Source organism: Chiloscyllium punctatum, chromosome 7, assembly GCF_047496795.1.
Source record: "Chiloscyllium punctatum isolate Juve2018m chromosome 7, sChiPun1.3, whole genome shotgun sequence".
Taxonomy (NCBI): domain Eukaryota; kingdom Metazoa; phylum Chordata; class Chondrichthyes; order Orectolobiformes; family Hemiscylliidae; genus Chiloscyllium; species Chiloscyllium punctatum.
This window is the reverse complement of record NC_092745.1, coordinates 57,854,291-57,874,758: the sequence shown is the minus strand read 5'-3', so window position 1 is coordinate 57,874,758 and position 20,468 is coordinate 57,854,291. Positions and strand designations below refer to the sequence as shown.

Genomic DNA, 20,468 nt, shown 5'->3' with positions numbered 1-20,468 from the left:
GCTTCCACTTCCTTCTTATAATGCCGTGACTAGAACTGTAGACAATATTCCAAGTGTGGTCGTACCAGAGCTTTGTACAGCTGCAGCATAACCTCCTGGTTCCGGAACTCGATCCCTCTATTAATAAAGGCCAAAACACTGTATGCCTTCTTAACAACCCTGTCAATCTGGGTGGCAACTTTCAGGCATCTGTGAAGAGAAATCAAAGTTAATGTTTCAGGTTCTGAGGGAGGTTTAGCAGACCTGAAATTTTAACTCTGATGTTACCAGACCTGCTGAGCTTTTCCCGCAACTTCTATTTTTGTTTCTAATTTACAGCAGTTGGTTTTTGTTAACCAACAATGTACACTGATTTATATCAGAACACAATCCAGTTAGCTGGCTTTAATTTTATATGAAGGGTAAGCGAGCATCTATCATGTTTCTTTCTATTTATAAGCTGTAAAAGACCCATTCTACAAATACAGTTGCAAACTGGTTCCATTCTTGAGTCCGTTCACAAGTCAGTTTATACACAAGTTGGAACACAATAAAATAGTTATTAGATTACTTACAGTGTGGAAACAGGCCCTTGGGCCCAACAAGTCCACACCAACCCTCCAAAGAGCAACCCACCCAGACCCATTCCCCTACATTTATCCCTTCATCTAACACTATGGGCAATTTGGTGTGGCCAATTCACCTAACCTGCATATTTTTGGACTGTGGGAGGAAACCGGAGCAAACCCATACAGACACGGGGAGAACGTGCAAACTCCACACAGACAGTTGCCCGAGGCAGGAACTGAACCCAGGTCTCTGATGCTGTGAGGCAGCAGTGCTAACCACTGTGCCACTGTGCCGCCCAAGGAAATGTTTGTATCGTCAGATCTGTATTGTTATTACAGACCTGTATGAGATCACATTCAGATGGTGGATGTTTGTAAATTATGGATACAGTGTATAATGAACTGTATGTTATACAGGTATTAATCTTTCCAAAAATAAAATGTTTATGAAGATATTGGAGTGGAATTAGGCCATTTGATCCACTGGATCTGCTCTGCCATTCGATCCTGCCTAATACGTTCCTCGCCCCTATTTTCCTGCCTTCTCACCATATCCCTTCAACCCATTACCAATTTAAAATCTGCCTAATTCCTCCTTCAATTTACTCACAATCCCAGCATCCACTGCAGTTTGGGGTAGTGAATTCCACAGATTTGCAACCCTTTTGAGAGAAGTAGTTTCTCTTCAACTCTGTGTTAAATTTGCTACCCCCTATCCTAAGAGTGTGACCTCTCATCATAGTATGTCCCACAAGAGGAACCGTCTGCTCCATATCTATTTTATCCACACCTTTTATCATCTTGAATACCTCAATTTGATCTCCCCTCATTCTTCTACATTCCAGAGAGTATAGGCCTAAACTGTTCAATCACTTTTCATACGACAAACTCCTCATCTCTGGGATCAATCTAGTGAACCTCCTCTGAATTGACTCCAATGCCACTTCATCTTTCCTCAAATAAGGGGACCAAAACTGTGCACAGTACTTCAGGTGCAGTCTCACCAATACCTTGTATAGTTTCAACAATACTGCCATAAATTTAAATTCTGTTCCCTTAGTTAAAAAAAGCCAACATTCCATTCACTTTCTTTATTATTTGCTGTACCTGCATGCTAGTTTTCTGTGACTTGTGAACGAGTATACCTAGATCCCTCAGAGCACCCTGAAGTCTCTCCCCATTAAGATAATAGGTCGCCTTCCCATTTTTTTAAGACCCAAATGCATGACCTCAACTTATCCATATTAAACTCCATTTGCCACATTTTGGCCCACTCTCCTAATGTTTCTATATCCATTTGTAAGGTCCTTAATTCCTTATTGCAATTTACCATCCCACCTATTTTTGTGTTGTCCACAAATTTGGCTATAGAGCCTTCTTGGCCTGTATCCAAGTTGTTAATGTTGAATGTAAATAGCTGGGGTCCAAGGACCAAATCCTGTGGCACCCCACTAGTTGCATCTTATCATCCAGAAAAAAAGGCGATTTACTCTTTGTCTTCTGTCCATCAGCTAGTCATCAGTCCAGGCTAATAAATTACCCCAATCCAATATGATCCAACCTTATGAATTAACCTTTTTGCAGCACCTTATCAAACACCTTCTGGAAGTCCAGATAAATTGCATCTGCAGCATCTCCATTATCTACTTTGCTTGTTGCTGCTTCAAAGAACTTTAGCAAATTAATCTAACATGATTTGCCCTTCAGAAAGCTATGCTGGATTTCCAAATGTCCTGATATTCCTTCCTTGCTAATTGATTCTAACACATGCCTAACAACAGACACTAAACTAATTAGTCTGTAATTTCTCACATTTGCCTCTCTCCCTTTTTGAATAAGGGCATTATATCAGCCATTTTCCAATCCACTGGAACCTTTTGCGTGTCCAGGAAACTTATTGCAAGCAATGCATATACTATCTCTGCTGCCACTACCTTTAATACCCTAATGTATGTCATTAGGCCTGCAGGACTTATTTGTCCTCATTCCTAATAGTTTCCTTTGTACCTTTTTCCTAAATTCTACCTTATCGAGTGCCTCTGACTTGCCTGTTCCAGCAGGAAGGGTATTATTGTCCTCTGCTGTGAAAACTAAAGCAAAGTGTTGATTCAGCATCTCTGCCATCCCAGTATTCCCCACTATTAACTCCCCATTGTATCTTCCAAGGGAGCAACATTCACATTAGCGTCTCTCTTTCCTTTTATATACCTATAAAAGCTCTTGCTATCCTTTTTGATATTTTGTATTAGTTTTCATTTGTAATTTACATTTTAGCTCTTTTTATTATTTTTAATAACCCTTTGTTATACTTGAAAGTTTCCTAATCTTCCATCCTGCCGCTGGCCTTTGCAATATGGTGTACCTTAGTTTTTGACTTCATATTGTCCTTGACCACCTTGTTTGGCCATACATTTTTTTTTAACCTCCTTTACCATCTTTCTTTCTCATTGGGATATATTTTAGTTGTAAGGAATTGAGGAGCTCCTTAAACACCTGCCACTGCTCATACCATTTTAGCCTTCCTACCCAATCTGCTCAGGCTAAATCTGACCTCATGCCTATATAATTTCCTTTGTTTACTTCCAGAACACTCTTGTGGGACTCCACTTTCTTAACTCCAAACTGAGTTTTGAATTCTATCGTACTGTGGTCACTACTCCCTAGAAGATCCTTAACTATGATGTCAGCAATTAATTTCTCCTCATTACACAATACCAAATCCAGTAGCCTGCCCTTTGGTTGGTTGCACAATGTACTGTTCCAAGAAACAATCTCTAATACATTCAATAATCTCTGCCTCCGGGCTACCTTTTCCAATTTGACTCTATGGAATGAGCTGCCAGAGGAAGTGATGAAGGCTGGTACCATTACAACATTTAAAATGCATCTGGATGGGTATATGATTAGGAAGGGTTTAAAAGGAAATGAGCCAAGTGCTGGAAAATGGGACTAGGGTAATTTAGGACATTTGGACGAGTTGGAGTGAAGGATCTGTTTCTCTATGACTCTATATGTGCATGTTAAAATCACCTATGATTATTGCTGTACTTTTCTTGCAAGTCTCTAACATTTCTTGGTTGATACTGTGCCCCACTACAGAACCACTGTATGGGGACTTATAGATTACTCCTACCATATTCCTTCCCTTTGCTATTTCTAATTTATACTCAGACTGATTCCACATCTTGATCTCCCAAACTTATGTCATTTCTCATTACAGCACTGATCCCTTCCTTCACCAGCAAGGCCACGCCACCTCCTTTTACTTTCAGTCTATCTTTGTGAAATGCTGAGTTACTCATAGATATTCAATTCTCAGACCTGGTGTCTTTGTAGCCATGTCACAGAAATTGCTACCAAATCATACCTTTTTGTTTCTATTTGCACTATTAACTCATTTAATTTTGTTTTGAATGTTTCGTGCATTTATGTACAAAACTTTTACATTTGTTCCACTGTTAAATTTCCCTTTTTTGTAGTTCTTTGCTGCATAAAGATTTCACCTATTCTGTCCCTCACCTTTATTGTCTAGTAACCATCCGCCACATTGCTAACATGCACTCTTACCTCCTCCTTTATGATGGGTTTTCTAATTTCCCCTGTAACCAAACCCCCTCCCCCCAAATTTAGTTTAAGCCCAGTCTACAGCCCTATTTATACAATTTGCTAGGACTTTAGTACCAGCATGAGTCAGATGAAGTCTGTCCTATTGGAACAGGTCCCTTTTCCAAGAGAAAGTGAGGACTGCAGATGCTGGAGATCAGAGCTTAAAAATGTGTTGCTGGAAAAGCGCAGCAGGTCAGGCAGCATCAAAGGAGCAGGAGAATCGACGTTTCGGGCATAAGCCTTTCTTCAGGAATCCTGAAGAAGAGCTTATGCCCGAAACGTTGATTCTCCTGCTCCCTTCTTTTCTAGTACTGGTGCCAATGTCCCATGAATTCGAACCCATTTCTCCCACATCAGTCTTTGAGCCATGTGCAGTTACATATATTATCATTCTTTTTGTGAGTCTGATATGAATAATTGAGTTTTATCCCAAATTGTAGTGAGTAGCATTATTGTTATTCAATCCCATTGTGTGATAAACAAGTCCACATCCATTGCAACTGGTGTTATTAGCTAAGATTTTACTCTGGCTTGCATGGATCTACATTTTCTGCAGATTCAATGTTCTTCCATCCATCATAAGGTCAGAACGGAATGCTTGCTGATAACTGCACAATGTTCAGCACCAATATGACTACTCAAATACTGAAGCAGTCCATGTTCATATTCAGCAAGATCTGGATAATATCCAGACTTGGCCTGATGTGTGGCATGAATTTTACTTGCCAGTTAAGTGCAGTCAATGACTATCTCAAAAAAAAGAGAAGTTCTAACTCTTGCTCCTTGACAATGTTCAATGGCATTGCCATCGCTAAATCCCCTCCTGACAATATTCTGTGTGTTATTATCGACTAGAAATTGAAGTGCACTAGCCATATAAACTGTGGCTATGAGACCAGGTCAGCACCAAGGAATTCTAATGATAGGTAACTCGCCTATCTCCCCATTGCATGTCCACCATTTCAGGAGTGTAATGGAATACTTTCCACTTGCCTGGCTGGCTGTAGCTCCAACAACACTCAAGAAGCTTAACACTATCCAGGTGGGCTACTCTTTGCTGAGTTCCCTTTATGAGATATGAGATTCCCAATCTGGATATGGTGCTATTGTAACTCTCTCTGCCTCTTGATAATGCAAAATAATGTTCCCATCAAGAAAACACCTCCTTTCCTGAAGTTGATCCGAGTGAGAGTTCAATGGTGCTAGCTGTCAAAGCTGGTGGAGAAATAGGTGCTCCCTAAAAATTCTTTACTGGGGGAAAAGATCAAAGTTCTGTAGAACACTGAAGCTCAGATGTACTCCAACCCATTCTGCCCTTTATTGCTCTGGCTGAAGAACCCCTGACCATTCTAACCACAATTCTATTAGGTTTTGGGGTACTAGTCATTGTTAGGAGTATTCCTGTCTCTGAAAATATCTGGCCAATTGGAAAGTGCAGCACTCTGCCAGTGCTACCTCAAGTGAACCCTTAAGAGCCATAGCTGACTTGTGACTGAGGTGGTTGCCCTAATCCCTTCCAGACCTGGTCTTCAATGAGGGAGTGTTGGGAATTGGGGAAACACCTGCACTTTCCTGCCTGATTAGTTATATCACACTTTTGGGAGCAATAACTTCTGCCCCATTTGTCACTCATTTATGAAATGTGAAGGAAGGAAGTTAGCAATGGTTGTCAGAAGCTTGAAATCTAAGATTCAGACTGGTGGCCAAGTAGCAGGACTGTGTGCGGGCTCCTGGCTGGGGCTCATCACTCCCATGTTTGCTTTCTTCTTTTTTCTTCCCTTTTATGTTTTGGAGTATTTCGCAGCAGGTTAGTTGGCAAAAGCGGCACGGCAGCTAGAATGGGTTGCTGCAGAATGGCAGCTCCTCGTGGAGGACGTGACTCCTCCCAGTGACTGGAGGTTGTGGCAGCAGTGGCAGGCATGTTCTCCAGGTGTTGGGTGCTGGTAGTGGCAGCAGTGGCAAAGCTCTTCCAGCGATCGGACGCAGCAGCAGCTGCAAAGGATTTTAAAAAGATGGCTATGCTGGCAAGGCAACATCCTGGAGAAGAGCAGCTGGAGCGGGACTCTTGGAGTGAGATAACACAGTGGCCTGATCTAGTAGTGGAGCCAGGGACCCCTGGTTGCAGTAGGTCCAGAGCGGTGACTCCTGTCATTGGCAAGGCAGCTATATTGGCAACAGTGTGGTATGCCTCGATCTAGGACTCCTGGCATCAGCAAGGCAGCATTGGAGTTGGGGACTCCCATTTGCTGGGTGAGTGTGGGTTCAGCAAGGGACCTGGCAGCAGTGGGCCCAGCAGTGAAAAGATGACATCTAAAGAGTCATGACACTTATGTTGGGGAGGGTTGGTGCAGGTGATACAGGAGATTCCGTGGTGCAAGTGTTGTTGGTGAGCCGGGTCAAGGCGCCTTTAAGTTATATCTTTTGGCCTTTTTATTCTTAAACTGTTCAAAATGACGCCGAATTGTGGAGAAAGTTGAAGCTTTTCACTGTATTTTACTTTTATTATTTACTGTAAAATGCAAGTGGCAATAAATAAATCACTCATAAATCATTCATCAAAATCAGTATGTCAGGTTGGCGCTTTCACTAACTCTTCATTTGTACTTTGTGAAGAGCTTAAGATAAAATTGGAGATCAATTGTTTTGTTTGGCCCTAAGGTTAAATGGATTGCAAGAATAGCTTCAACCAAATAAAATTGCTGTATTTAAACATAACATAATTAGCTGTAGTCCATGAGGGACTATGTGCATTTATCTATGTTAAATGGAATGAGAGAGATGTGCAGTTATATAACTTGAGGGAATCTGCACTCTCTATCAAGCATTGAGAAAAACAAGGAGTCAGCCCTGAAGGAATTATGACCAGTACAGCGATCAAAATCAAATCACTGACATCATTTTGTACCACACTCTGGCCAGATAGCAATCTGAGTTCACTGTTGCCCCTCATTTAAGCAATGCAACATTGCAAATGACTTTGACAGACTCAAGATTTGCGTTGTCAAGAAAGAGGAAATTTGTGCTTAGTCAAATTGCAGCGTTTAGTGCAATGTACTCAAGTGCAAATTTCTTTGATCACTTCATTGCTATAATTATGTAACAACACAAATGTTGATGACAATGAAGAAACCAGGAACTAAATATTTATTGAATACTAATCACTAACTTTTTTTTTTCATGCTTTGGTGAAGAATAACAGAAGAAACATCTTTGAACTCCTTTTTGCCAATCCTCAGAATTCCAAGGTTCAGCACCTCACTGACTTCTAAGGTTCTATTCATGTTTATTGTGTAGTCAGTCCAAAGGGCAGAGACAATTCTTCCTCTTGAGAAGTGACACAACACTTTTTTTTATTCCATTACTGGTAGTGGTGGAACTTTGGGATGCATGTTAATGCTCCACATGTTTTCTTCTTAACTGTATATTAAATATTTACGATTATCCATACAACGATCAACGCTTCAACATCAAATCTTATGGGATGGAACCAGTTTAAAATTGAATGGAGAATTATGAACATATGCTTGATGTGTAGAAATTGAACTCAGATGTACATTAAAATTCTGTAAACTGTAATAGTGTGAACTATAATTACAATAAGCTTAATGTAAAACATTTTAATTTGAAGCAGCTGTGATCATAATAGTAACCAAAGTACGACATCAGTGATTCATCTGAAAAGGAGACTCCAGAAATTAATGAGGGAGAGAGATACACACAACATAGATTGCAATTCCATCTATGAAGTAAAACAACCCACTTGTAAACCTGATGTAAGCTAATCTTGTTACTTTTTCAGTGTAAACAGCACTGCTTAAATGCTTTTATGTGAACAGTAAATCCTCAAAAGATTTTCATCAAGCAATTGAATTTGAGAGTAGTAAATATTGATCCATAGAATCCCTAAAATGTGGAAAGAGACCAATTCTGTCTGTTGGCTCTGCAGCAACCCTGAAGACCCAGATGGATTTCCAGTCCTACATTATTCAACTTTATTTAGTCATATTTACTGAAATGAAAAGGTTCTTCTCTACTCAACTTTAATTCAAGGATGGAATGGTGACTCAGTGGTTAATACTAATGTACTACAGATCAATTGTAAGACATTTTGCCTGATGATTGGTCTTTTTGCTCCAATTTTCTGCCTTGGAAATAGGTGTTAGCAATATCAATTTCTATCCCATACAAAATTTGCAAATTGGAGCAGCCATAGTATGTGACCATTTCTACCACTGAGTCTGATTTAATACACTAAAATTATCCACAAATTAATCTGAACCAAAAACATGAATTACTTAATTTTGCTGACAGGATCTTAGTGGGTAAACAACACGTTCTTAATGATGCAGTGTAATCTCCAGCACAATAGCTTAGCTTTCAACAATGTTTAAAGGCTATCTAAATCTCATCCTTCACCTCATCCATCCACAAAACAAGCACAATGGAACCTTGCATTGCTAAGCCTCTTCTATACCCTTCACTACTTGCCCATAATTTTCAGATTATATGCAGTATTAATGGAAAGTATGTAATGTTTCTGCAGTGGGAGGGAAGTGTGGAGGGGAAGTGAACCACTCTCTGTCTAATAAAAGTTTTGATTTCTTTGCAATTGAGAGAAAAAACTGAAGTCTGGAGTGGGAAAACAAAAACCTTGTTTCAACACAAAAAAAATCAAGTAAGTCATCAAACCAGAAATCACATGAAAGGCACACATGTAAATTCCAGCTTCTTGAAACTGCCATTTATTCTCTGATGAAGGGAAACACTACTGTGCTGAAATGAAATAATTAGCTCAAATGTAAAGATGACTGTCAAAATAGCCATTTAAGCGTGCATGACCATGCTGTGATGTCAGTAAGTGGCAACTGACATCCTTAAGCAGAATTCATCTGCATAGCTGATGTCACTATGTTTTATGTGCAAGTACATAAATATTGACAGATGTGCTGTCTGTCTGATCCTGACCTTTACCGGAACAGATTCAGCACAGACTGAGAGATGAAGATTGTTAATATGGAATCCAGTTTATACCCATTTTTTCAGATGCTAAGGAAGCTTTCCATGCAGTTGTTGGTTGAAGTCTGATGCCCAGGCGCATTGAAACTATGATCAGTGAGTTAATTCCTTCAACTTGAGTCCTGATTGGCAGATTTACTTTTAATTATCTATTTCATAAACACTGTCAATTTCTGTGCTGGAAATAGACTAATCTTCCAGTTGCAGAGCAGCTGCTTTTGTTTGGCAGTAATGTCACAGAGCCAGGTGAAGTTTCTGTGCCTGTGTGTTCCTTACGCAACCTAGTGTTACATTCCTATGATGCATAGCATGGCTGAAACCCAATAGCACTCCACTCAGTCATGTATTGTTAATGTCCACAACTGTCCAAAGACTAGTTCATTGTCTGGGAAGGAAATTGTTAAAGTACCTAATTGAGATGGCTCAGAGAATCCCTGATGGACTCGGCCTGTGAGCCTCTCTTGGTTTGTCCCAGAGATCGTGCTCTGTGTTAGTCTGGAATATAAAACTCTTAGAGACAGTTTTTAGTTTAAATTATTACCGTTATTTACCAATGGCATCAATGTTAAACTATAACATAGATACCAACAAGCCAGGCTTGAGCTAAGGTTCTAATACCATTAGCAGAGTAGTTCTTACCCCTTAGAGCTCTCTCAGGTTACTCTTCTTATTGATGCAAACAAGCTATCATTATACAGAAATTGGTAATAAAATTACAAGAATGCTCCATGTCCTTAATCAGATAAGCAGCAATAAAATGGCAAATGTTTGCAGAGGAAGAGAAAACTAATTGACAGGTCTGAATGTGCTTTACTAATTAAGCTACATGCACATCAAAGTGGGAAACCTTGATCCGGCCAGGACCAAAATGGCTGATTGTTTTGGCCAGATAATCTTCCCTTTTAACAATACATCATAACAAGGGACGAGTCTAAACTATGTGAAAGGGTCATGCTCAGCTAACATGTTCAGTATCATTGTCCTACAAAATGGATTTTTCTTTTAAAATCATCTTAGATTGCCAGAATGCAACTTGAATTCATAACATTCCCAGATTTTGAGCTCCAGGGAACAACACACAAACATTCAATCCATGACAAGCCAGTGCACACTCAAATCAGACCATAAAGGGTTAATTTTTCCACCGACTTCCGTCCTATTTTTCTCTCTCTCTCTTCCACTCTCTCGCTCTGTGCGTGTGTGTGTCCCTTGAAACCTTCCGTCAGTGAATGTAATTTACAGAAGAATGTTTTCTCTCTCACTCAGCCATGAACATCTTCCAACTTTCAGCCTTCGCGTTTTCCTAGCCTGTAAGGGTCATGAGACATTCACTTTCCAGAACAGTCAAGATGAGAGAGCTGAGCTTCATAAATTCAAATTTGCTCAGTATGGTATACATGAAAATGTATCAGGATTGTTCTATTACCTGCAAATTCCACTCAGCTTATTAAATTACAAGTTATTTTCCTATTGAGTACGAGTTTTGCTCAGAGTCTTCAATACAACAGAATTTTTAGTTATCCAACATCCTAGTTTGAAATATGCATGCCTCCAGCCTCTGGCATGAGAAGGAAGTACTGCCATACATTCCACAAGTTAACAAATATTATCACCTTATTTCCACTGATCCATTGACACTAAGAACAGATATCCTTAATTCTTCTGAACAAATGGGCTTTCCCCCACCGTGGTCAAGTGCTTTCCTGCATTCTCTAACAGATGTGTCTCATCTAAAACTACAAACTTTCTCAAAAGAACATGGGTTATTTCAGTTTCAAATCAGTACCTATCAATCAATGTAAGGAAATAGATCACTAGATTCTTTTTCCCCCAGGTGTCAAACTAACCTTTTTAAAAATAAGTCATTTAAATCACAGAACAGGTGATGACGCAGGCTGATGGGGCATTTAATTGCTGGATTGTTATAGTGCAGGAAGAGACTGTTTGGTCTATTGTTTCTACACTGACTCTCCAAATGAGTAAACACTTAGTGCCATTCTCCTGCCTAATTATCCCAGTAAACGTACATATTCTTCCTTTTCAGACAAATGTTCCTTTCCCATTTCCAATATTTCAGTTGAACCTGCCTCCAACACACTAACAGTGACATTACAGAACTTGCCCACTTGTGACATATAAAACTTTATCTTTGCGTGACTTTTGTTTCTGTTACCAATTACAGAAGAGCCTCAGTTATTCAAACATTGATTATCCAAATTTTGGATTATCCGAACAAGATGGCAAGATCCTGCTGCTTGGCTAAACTGTGTTATTTAGACATTCGATTAACTGAACAAAACACTCCCCGCCTGTGTTGTTTGGATAATCGAGGTTGCCTGACTAGACTACCAGCTATTTATAGGCATTCCACCCACTCTTCTATCTGAGCAATATAGGCTGAAGATCAGAAACATGCTGCAAATTGGAACTTTGCTCTTTGCCAATTTTCTGGCCTCTCCATCTCCAACATAATTTGAAAAAACATTTTGTTTGTCATCTCTGCAGAACATAAAGAGAATTTAAAATTAATGTTGGTTAATAACATTTTCCTTCACTTTACTTATGACCAAGTGCAACAATTGAGAGAACAAGTTATTTATTCAGGATGGGTGCTTGGAACAATGTTAATTTTTGACTTGGGTTGCCTGTATCAAATGTCTTAGTGATATAAGGTTGATGAGTATTGCCTCTTAAGAAAGGGTTGAGCTTTGAAGACCTAATCATAGGCCTTCAGAATAATTATTGCTTTGAATATGTAGGCTTTTGGATGGGCCAGAGCTAGAATGTTTGTTTTTTTGGGAAATGAGCAATCATTCAATCACCATGGCAACTTAAGAAATTAGATAAACGGTGACCCTAAATGAAGAAAACAAAAACATTGAAGAAACACATCAAAAGAATAAGCTTTCTGACGGTCTCTTAGAGTGCTAGAATTGAACAAACATATTTTCAAATGGCTTTATGCAATTAATGAACAGACAAATTGGTTAAAAAATGTATTTTTTGACATGCATTTATAGACTAAATAAAAATCCAAATATGGTCCCATTCAACATAATTTTGTTTGCTTTAATACTTCTCTTGTGTTTTCATCATACTGAAGGCTGACTCATGAACATTTCTAAAAGTTGAACTTAACATCCTTTCAACTTGACTATTGATCTCATAGGCATTGGTTAATGAAGGTGTCAGTATTTGAAGGTGATTTTCTGGAAGTGTCAGAGGTATTGTTGCTATTACCAGATGTGGTGAGGACAACATTTCTTCAAGGGACAGTGATAAGCCACATTTTAGAATTAGCAGTCAGTTAAATGGCTGGACTAGTAGCCGACCCTAACAGATCAATCAGGGGAATGATAGCCACTGGTGGAGCATGAACTGAAGGGAGAGAGCACAGTACCATTTCAAGAAGGTAAGTAGGATCGAGTGATACCAAAGCAAGTCAGAAAGAAAGTGGAAGTTGTTGGTGGGGGAGGTCGTTGAGAGCAGACAGCTCAATTATGCTCCAGGACCATGAGTGATCTGCCATATTTTCTGCAGTTGGCCAAATGGCATGGTGGTGGAAGGAGTTGGGCATATACACCACCCCCCCCCCCCAATCCATCTCCAAAGGATCCAAAAACGTCAGCCTGAAATAATGCACCTGAAATGTATGGGACCTGCTGGTATCAAGGTATTTTGTAGGTAGGGTGGGGTAAGAAACTATATGCATCAAAGAAAATTCCAGGAAACTGACTTCCCTTCAGTGACCTTAAATGGTATTTTGACTTATCATCTGCCTCCACTGCCAATTTTACTTACCTTGACCTTGTGTGCTGAGTTTGATTTATACACAGAATTCACAAAGGTGTCCTGTTCAATAGAGCAATAAACAACCCATTAAAAAGACCCAGATGTGGTGATGATGAGCAGGATCTGAGTTGATAACTTATCTTTTCTCTGTTATTTGAACCGTGTGCCCATCTCCTTTCCACCAGTCAGCATACATTTAAAATTCTCCTTAGTATATCAGAACCAGCCCAGCTGGCCAGATAAACAGCGAAAGTTTTATTCGTAAGTCTTTTCAGTCAGTAAGATTACTACTTTGGAAAGAATTTTGCAGTCAATGGTAGGAAGCTTAGTAGTGATTTACACTTTTATCCCTTGCTTAAATCCGGAGTGGAGTGGAAATCACATCGGATATGAAAGGTATAAAGTTGCCTTGTCTTTGACAGACTGACCCATGTGTGTGGAATTTTACACAAGGCTGAAGAATGCAGGCTGTGTGTTCTCTGCTAAGTACTGTAATTCAATCACTCTGACAAATTATCTCTTACAAAGCCCAGGGTGTCTTTGTTCAATAAATGTACCACATAAAATTGCAAACATGAACACTTCAATTTCCTGTCAAGTACATTGCCTGCTTAGTGTGAAACATGATGCACTTAGTCTCTGTTGGACAGAAGTGGGCTAAAGGGTCAGACAGCTCATTGATGTAGATGAATGTGCCTGTGGAAAAATGCTAACATTCGTTACTCCCTAATCCATACTTTTGTGCTGTGAAACAGCCAACATCAATTGGATTTAGAGAAAGGTGGTTTTCAAGAATTGAGCATTGGATGTCGTGGAGTGTTTGAGAACATCAGCAAATTTACTTTCTGGAGCTATTCCAGATTTCGTACATGGAAAATGTATCTGTAATGTCAGATGGTGGACTTGCATAAAATATATTAATGTTAAGTTTTTAGCACTGGCGTTATAAAGTTTGCTGTTTAGAATTATGAAATAAAATGTGAGATTGATTGCCTTGCTCTTTTATTCATTCCTCATTACACAGTTAATTGCTTGCATAATGTACAGTCAGTTCTGCTGTAACGCGTGTTTCTTCAACGTGAATTGGCTCTAATGCGATTGAAGAATTTAGACCGTTATTTGTATGGTGCAAACTTTCCTTACCTGTATTAGCTATAACATGATTCCAGCCCTATTAGTTTAAATGGTGCGGCTACTGTGCGATTTTCTTACAGTGCAACATCGTATGAGAATGGACCTATCGTGTTATATCAAAACTGACTATACAGGAATTTCTGTCTTTGAGAGCAGTGAAAATATTAATTATCATTGGTATTAATCTATTTATGTGCAAATCTGAGTCCCTCTAAAAGAGAAACAAATAGTAGTAATAATTTACAGTGTAGTATCTAATATTAAGTTCACCACAAGACATTGAAGCACAAAAACGCTCTTCAGTCCATCAAGTCTGCCTTACTATTCATTGATCTGATAGTATTCTGATAATATTCAACTCCACTTTCCTGAATTCTCCCATCAGCCTTGATCTCCTTACTGATGTAAAAATCTGTCTATTTCGGCCTTGAGTATACTTAGCAACTCCAAACTTTACAGCTCTCTGCAGTAAAGACTTCCGGATTCACTACCTGCTGAGAGAAAAATTCCTATTTGTTTCTGTCTTAAAAATGGATGGTCCCTTACTTTGATATTTTACCTTCTGGTTGTAGGCTGTCCCACCAGGGGAAATAAGCTCTCTATTTTTGCAAAGCCCCCTCAGTATTTTGCGTGTTTCACAATGAAATATAAACGGTTAAATTACTTACAGTATGGAAACAGGCCCTTCGGCCCAACAAGTTCACACTGACCCTCCAAAGAGCAACTCACCCAGACCCATTCTCCTATATCTAACACTACGGGCAATTTAGCATGGCCAATTCACCTAACCTGAACATTTTTGGACTGTGAGAGGAAACCAGAGCACCCGGAGGAAACCCACGCAGACACGGGGAGAATGTGCAAACTCCACACAGACAGTTGCCTGAGGCGGAAATTGAACCCAGGTCTATGGTGCTGTGAGGCAATAGTGCTAACCACTGTGCCGCACCCTATGAATTGGGGGTTTCATACAAGAGTAGAATGAATAATCTTTGTACACATGGATCACTATAGTTATCTCTGATTTTATTTAAATTTTAAAGCATTGTATTTTCTTTCCCTACAGAGGTTGGCCCAGTCACCATTACAACAGATCCAAAGAAATTTCAATATGAACTCAGGGAACTATATGTGCAGGTAAGGTAACAATTACAAAAACATGACAAAAACCAGACTTTGAATCTGATTTGCACTGCATCACTGTCTGTGCTGAAGTTTCAACAACTGAGCATTTTTTTTCAATCAGAATCTTTTTGTAAATAGCTGTAGCACAGTGTGAAAACAGTTGCACGAAAGAAAAACTGTTTGGTAGATGTGTCCTCTGTTTGGCAACTTCTGCGACTCTATTCCATAGAAATAGAATTTCCACGTTGCAATGAAAATCTTGAGTTAGAGTTATCTAATGTGCTATAACTGGGCTAATTGTAACCTAAGAAAGAATCCAGCAATTCTGCTGCTGTTCACTGATTTGTAGCTTCTGATATAAAAACTATGACATTAGTTGAGGACTGGTCTGGTGTCGACTTATGATTCTTGTGAAATATTAATGCTGACTATCTGGTTCACAGATGAAGAATGGCCTCTCAAGCAAAATATTGCAATGTGGTCTTCTGTAGAACTAAAACCTAATATGAAGTACAGCAAGAGCTGAAAAATAGGGAAAACATTTGCATCTAAAAGAATGACCACCAATTTATTTATATTCCAAAGGACTGTTTGTGATAGGACAAAGACAAAGGGTTTTTAATTTCAGGGCCTACACTCACTGGAGTACAAGAAACATTTCTTCCATATTTACTTGTTTTTAAATTACTGTATGGTGATTATACTAGTTACAACTTAGTTTATTCATGCTTTTGGAGGAAAATAATAGAAATACATTCCTAATTATTTGAAAGAATCATGAAAGTTAGATTTTATTTTCTTGTATATTTTCAGGATTTTTAGGCAGTGATGAGAGAAAACTATTTGACTCCTGAGCTTACTAAAATAAATTCAGAATTCTCTCTATTATCCTTTTGAAAATGGGTTTAAATATCCTAATTAAGATAATTGTACTGATGGCACAGGTGCAATGTTCATGTGTCAAGAGATACAATTTTTGGCACAAAATATTATAATTCATATTTACTCCCTTTATATATGAAGTAGTCGTCTTGGCAAAAGAAGTCTTTTCTGACACAATTTATGGTGCAATCTTGCACTGTGGTTTTATAAAGGGAGCTATACTAATTCTCTAAATATTAATAAAAAGCATTTTTTGGTCCCAAACTCTCTTCATTAATTACAATGAAATTTCAAATGAATGGCACTTTCAATTTTTTTTTCTTCAGATCACTTTTTCCTGTCTTCATTTTCAGGTTCGAAAAATAAAATGCTGTTGCAGTAAGCCATCCATTTTCACTTGTTAGGGCAAGGCACATCTCTTCCTATCAAAGACAAGTGTGTATGATCAGAGCTGGTGATATTACTCGACAACTTGGTTCCCAGGTTGAAATCTGGCTTGATAGATTGTAGTTTGTTTCGTTCTAGGTAAATTGAGGTGCTATCCCACTGAGGCAGAAGCATGCAGTGTTGCAGATTTTATTTTAACAAGATTTTTTAAGCCAAAAAATGCAGATAAAATAGAATTAACTGATCTGTTTACTACCAGCACAAATATAAGGTATATTTGCATTTAATACTAAAATACTTTAACAAATTTCAAAACAAAAACATCTCTTCTACACCACTTAACAATCTGTGAAGTGTTCAGCTCTTGAAACAAAGCAGGAATGTGAAAGTTCTCAAGGATATGTCAGCATCTTTTACAGCTTCTAGGATATCTAGGGTAAATTTCTGAGAAGTGGTACTGTTATGATCCTAAATGATTTATTACTGGAAAAACCAGATCTCAGATTGATATCTGGCTTGATTGTTTTTTTGACTTTAATGAGGCAGTGTCTCACTGAAACATAATCACACAATGTTGCAGATTTTGCTTTAAGAATAAACCTGATGTTTATTATGCAAAGAAACGATAAATAGAGTAAGCAGACCTATTTACGCACAACACATTTACAGATTTCAAAATATTAATCTGAAAAATATTCCTTTTACAGTACTTGTGCCAGAGATTCCCTTTTTCATCACCCTTATAGAGTTTAATTTATGTGTGGCTTCAAGTCCTGGTCTTGGGATTTTTATATCATTACCCTAGAGGATTTATAAAACTGAACCTAAACTTACTCCTCTTCAAATAACTCCTTCAGAGTTTGAATCTTATAGAACTTCCAGTTCAAAACTTTTAAACTAAACCCTTTACAATGAAGTAACTTATTTTTAGCAATGCTAAAAGTAGCTCCTTTAAGGAGCATATACTTCACACCTTCTGCTTTAGCCAAGAACCCACCAAATCATCCCTCCCTCCAAAAAAATCCCTTACTTTCTAAATTAGATCTAACACACAACAATTTACTCTGTGCACTCGTTAACTCCTTGTAATGTAAGCAAAATCCCATTTCACTCCAAGAAAACTTCCTTTCTGTGTTTGAAAATAAATCAACATGGCTGCAAAACTACTGAAAAATTAAAAATCACACAACACCAGGTTATAGTCCAACAGGTTTAATTGGAAGCACACTAGCTTTCGGAGCGACGCTCCTTCATCAGGTGATGGTGGAGGGCTCGATCGTAACAGAATTTATAGCAAAAATTTACAGTGTGATGTAACTGAAATTATACATTGAAAAATTGATTGTCTGTTAAGCCTTTCATCTGTTAGAATACAGTGATAGTTTCACTTCTTTCATGTGTAAATCACAAAACCTTTTTTTAAAAGTTGCATCCTCAGGTTAGCTGTTAACAATGGTGATAGCTAGACAATATGTTGAAGGTGTTGGCCCCCTGTGTTCTCTGTCTGTGCCATGATGTTTAGATTGATTCTAATCTAAAAAGTGAGATAACAGAGTTTTACATAAATTCATGCAGTTTTTGAGCTCAGAGTTCTACTTGAATGCATGCAGTTTTTGAGCAAAGTACAATGTAACTCTGCAAGTACAAATTCACCCCACAAAATATATGTGTGCACGTGGGTCTTTGTCTGTCTGTGTGTGTGTGTGTGTGTCTGTCTGTCTGGGGTGGGGGTTGTGAGTGTGAGAAAGTGTGTGTGTGTGTAGTGAATGCAGAGGGTCTTAAGTCTGTGAGGGGGTGCATGTGGGAGTGTGTGTGTCTATAAGGGTGTGTGTGGGTGTCTGTGTGTGTGTTTGTGTGTACCTGTGTCCATGTGTATGTGAGAGTGTGTGTGTAGGAATATTCCTACACACCCACACTTTCACATACACACGGACACAGGTACACACAGACGTGCACACAGACACCCACACACACACGCTTATAGACACACACACTCCCACATTCACCCCCTCACAGATTTAAGACACTCTGCACTCACTACACACACACACACACATACACTTTCTCACACTCACAACCCCACCCCAGACAGACACACACACACAGATAAAGACCCAGATGCACACATATATTTTGTGGGGTGAATTTGTACTTGCAGAGATACATTGTACTTTGCTCAAAAACCCCAGTCCAACACCGGCATCTCCAAATCATGACTACTGAAAAATTGATCATTAAATTCCTTCAGACGCAAATCACATGCCACTAACTCAAATGGAAAAATGCAAACTCAAGTAATCCTAAGATATATGCAGAGGAACCTCAATTATCCGAAGGACACAGGTGGGGGGAGTATTTCGTTTGGTTAATCGAATTCCAGCTAATCATTGGGACCTTGCTATTTTGCCGGATAATCCGATATTCAGATAATTGAATGCTAATCGAGGTTCCTCTGTATATGAATCCCATACATTGTCTCACGGTGCTTATGATCACAGATGGCTTGCACATTAGCAGAGTAGAGACTTTTCAGTTGAAGTCTGCTGGATTTATGATATGGTGCTCTCAATGTAATGTGTATAAGAGGGGAAGTCAGCTAACTTGATAAAATCTACTACTAGCAGAACTGACCACCTCATTGGAAAATGAAATGAAGTGGTGTGATCTGGCACAAATTGCATCAGTAATAAGTTTAATATATCTGTGGGACATAGATTGAGAGGTCTTCTGCATCCTTTGTGGTTCCTTGGAAGCAGCCGGTTATATAAAGGTTTTCAGCACAACTGTTAGCTTGACAGCTATCCCTTCATGTAGCAAGTCCTGTTGCAGTGTAGGAAATGTTTGTATGATCCATGATGTCTGCAATCTTCGGTGATAACTTTCCTCGTCTGGAGGACATGATGTCAATGATGATAGAGATTGGAAGGTGGGGTCCGCGATGGGGTAGTGGTATTATATTAGACATTAATCCATAAACTCAGCTAATGTTTAGTGAACTTATGGCAGAATGTGGAATTAGAATTCAATCAAAAAGTTATAGAATTAAGAATCTTCTGAAGACTATCAAACCATATAGACAGTCATGAAAAATCCATCTAGCTCACTAATGTCCTTCAGGGAAGGAAATCTTGTCTGGCCTACATGTGTCTGCAGAGTCATAGCAATGTGGTTGACTCTCAACTTCATTCTGAATTGCCCCATCAAATCACTCAGTTATATAAATCACTATGAAGTCTCAATAAAGAAATGAAATGGATCTAGGCACCAAAAAAGATAAAGGCAGAAATAACTCTGTCAACAACTAAGTCCTCCTTACTACATCTGGGGGCCAATGCAAAAATTGGGCGAATTGTCTCACATACTAGTCAAGCAAAAGTCTGACATAGTCATCTTTGTGGAATTGTATCTTCCAGGCCACTTCCATCACCATCCCTGCGTATGTCCTGTCCCACCAGCAGGAAAGACTCAGTAGGGGTTGCGGCACTGTGGTATATATTCGGGAGGGAGTTGCTTTCGGAGTCCTTAGTGTTGACTCCAGATGTCATGAGTCCCATGGCTTCTGGTTAAACATGGATAAGTAAGTTTCTGCTGATTATCATGCAATGTCCTCCCTAGGCCAATGAATCAATACTCCTCCAAGTTGACCAACACTTAGGCAAAGGTGCAAAATGTACTTTGGGGATTTCAGTGTTGTCAATGAAAATTAGCTCAGCAGCAGCACTATGGATCAATTTGGTTGGGTCCTAAAGGACATAGTTGCTCGACTGGGTTCTTCACAGGTTGTGAGGGAATCAACAAGAGGGGATAACATAATTGATCTCATCCTTACCAATCTGTCTGTCTCAAATGCATCTGTCCATGACAGTTTAGTAACAGTGTGGGCGGCACGGTGGCACAGTGGTTAGCACTGCTGCCTCACAGCGCCAGAGACCCGGGTTCAATTCCCGCCTCAGGCGACTGACAGTGTAGAGTTTGCAC

The 20,468-nt window shown here is 39.1% G+C and overlaps 1 protein-coding gene across 3 annotated transcripts in view; it reads left to right on the top strand.

The window, feature by feature from the left end:
• The window catches only part of hmcn1 (hemicentin 1), a 597,300-nt gene that overhangs the window by 60,214 nt on the left and 516,618 nt on the right, over positions 1 to 20,468 (top strand). For all 3 annotated transcript variants that reach the window (XM_072573640.1, XM_072573638.1, XM_072573641.1), the window contains exon 2: positions 15,163 to 15,233. In XM_072573640.1, the coding sequence (XP_072429741.1) occupies positions 15,163 to 15,233 (71 nt within the window). The remainder of the gene's footprint in view (positions 1 to 15,162; positions 15,234 to 20,468) is intronic.